Consider the following 7,944-nt stretch of genomic DNA (forward strand, 5'->3'; position numbering starts at 1 on the left):
CTGTGGACTGCCATCATACGACAATGAATTACCTGCTCCTGAATTAGCGTGTAAGCGACTGAGTATTCCAGAGATACGCGTTCACTTCATACAATCCCCGGGCAGCACCAGCATGACATGGTGTATTTTGATAAGGATATATCTTTTGAGTTATAGGTACAATCTATCCAGAAGGCTTCTGTACATTTTCTGTCTACGCAATTTCATTCAGAAGATATGAATTGACCCGAGGCTATGAAAAAAAGACCAATTTGCACAAGATCATTTACAGTAGTATCGAACTCAAGACCTTTTGGTTGCTTTTGAACTTTACAACCATTCGACTTTATGTCAACCAGTTATGTGACCTTTCTCTGGATATAATCTTGGATAATTGAATGTGCAACAGTAGTACTGTTCTAGATAAGAGAACAGCTGTCCATCATTGGCCTCAGAGAAAAGTTCTCCCTCATTGGCCTCATCCAAGATTTGTACGTACCGGTTATTGCTGGACTGAAGTATTTTCTGACTCTGAAGAGAACGGCCAGCTTTTGAGATGCAGTTCTGTGTAAATTAACGATGTATGTTCATACACATAATTTGCTTGTGCTTCTCAATCAGAGCTACTTTTATTGGTACATACAGGTGTAACAATTGTTTGGATTATTGATTCTGATATTTTTCAGTTTTCTTTTGCTATTCTTCAAATACCTAAACTAAAATAAATTTATATGCCTCTAGAACAACGACACCCTATTTTACTCAGTATTTTATAACACGACTGTCTTAGCCAGATTTGTAAATCTTGATACATGCTTTGTCATTTATTTAGTAACTGTTAAAATGTTATGTGGATTATGAAAGATGTAATTGCTTTATTCCTAGACTATCACTATGACCCGGCGTTGCCGCGTCTGGTGCTAGTGCTTGTCAAGTATATTTGGTCTTTCATGAAAATTCCGCTCTCTTGTCCTTCACTTGGTCTAACTCGTTAATTATTCCCTGCATTTCTCAAATCAAAAAAGCGTGCACATTTGAAAGCCAAAATACGTGATAACGCGTCTTCGCAAAACACAAAAATGCGCCGAGTCATACAGACTGTCTGCAAATGCGCAGGCGCATTCAACTGTCACGGGTAAAATTATCTCCGTCCAATCAAAAAACAGCTGGCAGTCTATTGGCGTATCTAGCTGTACGCACGCACCGCGTGCAAATTTCTGTGTTTTAGCCATTTTGAATGGATATGCCCATAACTTATGGGCATAAGGGGTCAGTTTATCGACTTTTTAATGGCTTTCTGGGGTGACTGGGGAAATGGAAAGATCTTCACGACCACCCTCAGACAGTTTTGAAAGCCCATAGAAAATGCGAGCCTTTTACGCGAAAAACTGTGCATTTGTATAGAGGATACAGAGACACAGACACACAGATACACAGACATTTTGCCGTTTATAGATATAGAAATTAATGCGATCCATAATCCTTTCTACGATAAATGCAAAGCCTGGAATTTGGGGGAAGGGTTCTAGTCGACTACATTGATTCCCCCCCCACACACACACACACAACCGTGCTCAACTAGTACTTATTTCATCGAACTACGCAGCGATGAAAGGTAAAACCAGCCTCAGCGGAATTTGAACTCAGAATGTAAAGAACCGGAAGAAATGCCGCTAAGCATTTTGTCCGGCTCGGTAATGATTTTGCTAGCTTGCCAAAAACAATAAACTTGCGTCCAATCACCACTTTAGTCAACATGTTTTTGTTTTGCTTTTGCTTTTTTTTGTTTTTGCTTTCGATTTTGCTTTTTGTTGTTGTTTTTTTATGAATCATATCTGCAATGAAGAGGGATGTATTTCTTGAAGAATGCTTTGACACTTTTAAAATAAAGACAAAATTATACTGGATACAGAACTACGAGAGAGTGAATACATATGTCTTTTTAACATCAGCTGTTTGTAAATATCACCGTGAACACCGTGACCGACCAGGCTATCAGATGTTGCTACACATCGCTGGTCACAATGCTCTTCGCATTGTTTTAGCCTTCAAATGACGCCACCCCGCTGGCTAATCGAGCAGCCAACAGAAGAAAGAGTGAGAGAAAGTTGTGGCGAAAGAGTACAGCAGGAGCTTCGTGGAGCTTTAGGTGTTTTCGCTCAATAAACACTCACAAATCGAAACCGCGAGTCCGCTGCCCTAACCAATTGCATCTCCACGTTTGTAAATATAGCGTATTGAATATTGGTTTCAAATTTTGGCACCCTACCCAGCAATTTCTGGTAGGGTGCTAAGTCGATTACATCTAGCCCCCAGTGTTCAACTGGTATTTATTTTAAGGCGGCGAGCTGGCAGAAACGTTAGCACGCCGGGCGAAATGCGTAGCCGTATTTCGTCTGCCGCTACGTTCTGAGTTCAAATTCCGCCGAGGTCCCCTTTGCCTTTCATCCTTTCGGGGTCGATTAAATTAGTACCAGTTACTCACTGGGGTCGATGTAATCGACTTAATCCGTTTGTCTGTCCTTGTTTGTCCCCTCTGTGTTTAGCTTCCTGTGGGTAGTAAAGAAATAGGTATTTATTTTGGTATTTATCCCGAACGGGATGAAAGACAAAGTCGACCTCGGTGGAATTTCAACTCAGAACGTAAAGATGGACAACATGTCGCTAAGCATTTTGCCCAGCCTGCAATCAATTCTGCCTGCTCAACACCCTAAACGTACTGAATAAAACCCATCATAGAAATAGAATCTCCTGGAAGCACTGTATTCATATAAGATCGAATACATGTTCTGTTCTATGTTACATTTCGTCATTCTTTGTTTACAAAAATTCAGAAAAAATATGCAATTTACCAAAATTGACTTCATTTGCATACACAAAGGTTTGAGACTAAACAAGTCGGTGTTTTAGTGAGGTACTAGCACTATGACCCGGCGTTACCGGGTCAAGTGTTAGTGCTTGTTGTTCGTTGCCGGGTCGCAGTAAAAATTTCTCACTAAATCAAGAGCTAAGTTTCTTATCACATTTCAGCCCGGGCTAGTTTTGTTGTTTATGAGCTAGTTGGAACTTTTTATGAGAGTAATTAATATTCCTTGGACTTCGGTTTTCACACCTGGAACGGCATAATCACGGAAAATTAGTGGGGTTGTGCACATGCCATTAGTCGGACAAAAAAGGAGCCAGAAGAAAGCGAAAAACTCGAATTTGGCCGTAAAATAACGTATGGGCATAAGGAGTCGGTTTATCGATTTTTTAATGGCTTTCTCGGGTGATTGGGGAAATAAAAAGATCTTCACGACCACCCTCAGACAGTTTTGAAAACCCATAGAAAATGCGAGCCTTTTACGTGAAAAACTGTGGATTTGTATAAAGGATACACAGATACACAGACATTTTGCCGTTTATAGATATAGAGACGTAATAAACTACATTATGCAATTAAGCAAAATCGTGAACATGCTTATATGTTTGGTGCATTTTCAGATTTAAAAATTACAAATACACTTCCTATTAGAAATATAGATTTCTTTATATTATTTCTGGTCACATGATCGTCGCTTGTGTGACACAAATTATTCACAATTAATCACAACGCACCTAGTTTTTTTTTTTTTTTTTTTCAATATTTTGTCAATCTATTTCTGTTGTGTTGTGCCCAATTTCTTTTATATATAAACTCGATTAGCGAGAAAGTTCGCAAGCGCTTTAGAAATCCAGTCGTGGCAGTTAATAATGATAATTTTAATAACAACAACGATTTCTGATTTCGGCTCAAGGCCGGCAGTTTTAAGGGCTGAGTGTAGTCGATGCCATTGACCCCCAGTATTTGCAATATTCGACAGATACTTTATTTAACCGACCCCGAGAGGGTAAAAAAGCAAAGTTGACCTCGGCGATAGGCATTTTATCCAACATGCTAGTGATTCTGTCAGTCCATCACCTTAACAACAACAACAACAACAACAACGGGTTCATATTTTGGCATAAAGCAAGCAATTTCAGGGGATGGGAAAGTCGATTATAACGACGTCAGTGCTCAACGGGTAATTATTTTATCGATCCCAAAATGATGAAAGACAAAGTCAACATCGGCGGAATTTGAACTCATTCGTAAAGATGGTCAAAATGCCGCTAAGAATATTTTTTTCCGGCACAATGACAATTCTGCCAGCTAGCCACCTTAATAATAATAATAATAATAATAATAATAATAATAATAATAATAATAATAATAATAATAATGATGATGATGATGATGATGATGATGATGATGACGGTGATGGTGATGGTGATGGTGATGATGATGATGAGATGATGATGATGATGATGATGATGATGATGACAACATATGGCTGCTCAGAAGCAAGCATTGCAAAAGAGAAACATCAGGTAAGTCAGTGTGAAAGGAAATATTGACGGGAAGTGTAGGATGTGCGGCGAAAGAGAAGAAACAATTACACACAAGATTCTGAATGTCCAAAACTAGCACAGAAAGTGTGAAAGAACTGGAAACATGATAGGGTGACAAATGTCGTGCGTTGGGAAATCTGTAAGAAGTACAACTTCCCTTTTTCCAAAAAAATGTTATGACCACAAGGTGGTGAAGGTTCTGGAGAACGAAAATACAAAAATCTTTTGGGATTTTAAACTGAAGACAGGTAAGGTCATGGAACACTCTCGACTTGATATCGTTATCTTCCACAAAGCACCTCATGAATGTATAATCGTGGATATAGCATACCCATTTGATAGCAAAGTGAACGAGAATGAACAGGAAAAGCTTGATAAGTATAATAATTTAAGATATCAGAATGGAGTACGAACTGAGAAAGTGTGGTGTGTTAGTCTTGAAGATAGGCAAAATGAAATGTATGGACGGACTAACGATACCGTCGGGTGGGGGGTATGAAGCAGATAGAAGAGACGGGCTATAAGTACTGGGGAATTTTGGAAATGGATAAATTGATGGAGAAAGAAATGGCAGAAAAATTTTAGGTGGAGTACTTACGCAGACTGAGACTGATCCTTAACTCGAAATTAAACGGACGGAATAAGATTGAAGCTATCAACACCTGGGCGGTTTCACTCCTTAGATATGGAGTATGGGTAATCGCATGGACAGTAGATGAACTAAACAACTTAGACAGAAAGACAAGGAAATTGCTAACTAGATACGGGACACTCCACCCAAAAAGTGACACAGACAGACTGTATGTACCAAGAAAAGAGGGGGAAGAGGACTTATTAGATGCGAACACAGCATTAGAGCGGAAGAAAACAACATAGCATGGCATGTAAAAAATGCCACAGAACCGCTAATATTAAAAGTGGGAAGGTCAGGCTTATGTAGGATGAAAGACTGCAAAGATAAAGCACTGTGCAAGGAATTGAAAACGAATAACGCTGAAATAGGTGGATAAAGAAAAGAATGTATGGTCAATTTCATAGGGATGTTGAAGATAAGACAGACAGAGAAAAAAGATGGCTTTGGATGACTAAAAGTTATTTAAAACCGGAAACGGAGGCTCTAATCTGTGCTGCCCAAGAGAAAGCACTAAGAACAAACTACATAAAATACAGAGTAGACAGCACATCAGAAAGTGATAAGTGCAGAATCTGTGGACAAAATGGTGAAACCGTATGGCATATTACCAGCCAACGTACGCCACTAGCCCAGAAGGAATATAAGAGACGCCACGACAATATAACCAGGCTTGTCCATTGCACACTTTACAACAAGTATGGACTTGACAGAGCAAAAATTTTGTACGACCACAAACCAGAAGGCATTATCGAAAATAGAAATGCAAAGATCCTATGGGATTTTATGATTCAGTGTGACCATGAGACAGAGAATAGGAAGCCGGACATAGTCTTAATTGAGAAAGAAAATAAACTATGCTGGATCATAGATATAGCATGCCCAGCTGACAACAATGTATGCGATAAGGAAGAAAGAAAAGTCGAGAGGTATGACAGGTTAGCTTGGGAAGTTAAGCAGTTGTGGTTGATGAAAAAGGTAGCAGTAGTACCAATAATTGTCAGAGCCCTGGGAACAGTGAGCAAAAATCTCGAGAAGTACGTAGAACAAATAGCGGCTGCAATAAGGGCGGAGCACTTGCAGAAAACAGCACTGCTTGATCATGAATAGAATTAGCGGGGGAGCATCATAAACACATATTGAGAGGAATTCTTTGGGGTTGTCCTTGGTTCGATTAGCTTCGAAGAATCTTTAACCAAAGCAGTTACAAAATCTTCAGTGCCATATTCTTCAGGTGTTTTGGTTCGTTTCTCTCTAGTCAAAGGTAGAATCTTGGAATATTTTCATCCATAATAAACTGAGTATGTTAAAATGATTGCAAGGACTGTGTGGATTATGAATCTCGAAATGTTTTCATATATGTAAAAACGAGCATATTCAAAGGAATGCAGAAAAAATAGTTGGTGTTATTTTAGTCTTAGGAAAGAAGCAGAATAGTCTAGAAGTTCATAACATAAACCGTTTTTTTATCCCTTATAATTAAAATGTTTATAAAGTTCTAATTCAGTCATATTTTAACCATTTTGCCGGAAAGTACATTTTAACTAAAACTAACAGTATAAATTTTCGAGGAGAATAAAAAAATAAGAAGAAACTTTACGTTTAAATTGTGTATAATGAGTAGTAATGATAATTAGTATTAATTATTATAAGGATAACAATTAATACTAAATAATTATTAAAACTAATGCACAATCCTGAAATAATGTTCAAATAATAAAATAATGACCTTTAAATGTTATTTTCAGTCAAATTTTTGGACGAAATCAATGTCGTTAGTAGAAAAACAACTATTTTCGGTAGCTTTTTGTGTTCAACTAACTGAACCTCTTTTGAACATTGCCTGATGCTTTAGGATATGTGTGTGTGTATCTACGTATATATGGATGTATGTGTGCATGTGGGTGTGTGTGTGTGTATACACATGGTGAGAATTTCCTCTACTAAACTCTCAAGGTACACAAGAAAAACAGGATTGGGTTGCAATTAAATAGGAGGATTGATGAGAACAGCGAAAACAAAACTTTAAAACTATCTTTTGTCTGTTTTTTTAAACTGTCTTTGTTGTTGTCGTGGTTTTTGTTGTAGCACTAAACGTTGTTGTTTGGTTATTGTTGCTTTTTTGTTTTTTTGTTTTTTTTACCTCACTACAATCTCAGAGCACATCCAGTTCACTCTTTTATATGGCTTTGTCTTCTCCGAAATATTATCCTTCTGTTCATAATACGTAAAGAAAAAAAAGCATTTCAGTCCTTCCACAAGTATTTTGCCCCTAAACCCTAGAGTCTTCGAACATGGCACGTCATCACCGAAAAAGTCCATCACGAATCTGTCATTTTGTTACCTGTTTTCTGCTATTACCAATTATTATCATTCTACTGGGCGTTTCGCTTGCCACGGACAATTGGCTTTTAACTACGGTCGACCGAGATACGTTTTCCCTTGACCAACTTAAATTAACATCGGATGCGGAAAATTACGACCACAGCCGTATTGCATATAACCGTACAATCGGTATATTTCGGGAATGCTACATTGGAAAGTTTCCAGCTTGTAAGTACATATCATATAATACACGCATATTTTTCTCTCCTTGTTTCTTTTCTGTGTATCTTTCTGTCGAAGAGCGTAGGCTCGAAACGTAAAAGACTTGTTCTATTTCTATTCCTGAGCGCCATACTAATACATTTGCTTGTTTGTACTCCACCTGCCTTCGTCTTTTGTTTATTTTCGTAAACCTTCCCGTTATATATATATATATGTCTTTAATCCTATAATGCTTGTTGTTAATAATTCTTGCCATTTTAAGTAGTTACGTTCTTAATGGAAGAAAATTACGAAATTGAAATGGATTCTTTTCGTTTGGTTATTATTTTATACGCAATTATACAAGATGGTTCAAAGTCCCTTTAATATGCATGAAT

At 37.8% G+C, this 7,944-nt stretch overlaps 1 protein-coding gene across 1 annotated transcript in view; it reads left to right on the forward strand.

The window, feature by feature from the left end:
• Nucleotides 1–7,157: 7,157 nt before the first annotated feature.
• LOC115216826 overlaps nucleotides 7,158–7,944 on the forward strand; it is a 17,277-nt gene continuing 16,490 nt past the window's right edge. Inside the window, exon 1 of the mRNA XM_029786411.2 lies at nucleotides 7,158–7,573. Coding sequence (XP_029642271.1) covers nucleotides 7,315–7,573 — 259 coding nt within the window. The 5' untranslated portion in view covers nucleotides 7,158–7,314. The remainder of the gene's footprint in view (nucleotides 7,574–7,944) is intronic.

The sequence above is a fragment of the Octopus sinensis genome, linkage group LG10 (assembly GCF_006345805.1).
Source record: "Octopus sinensis linkage group LG10, ASM634580v1, whole genome shotgun sequence".
NCBI lineage: Eukaryota > Metazoa > Mollusca > Cephalopoda > Octopoda > Octopodidae > Octopus > Octopus sinensis.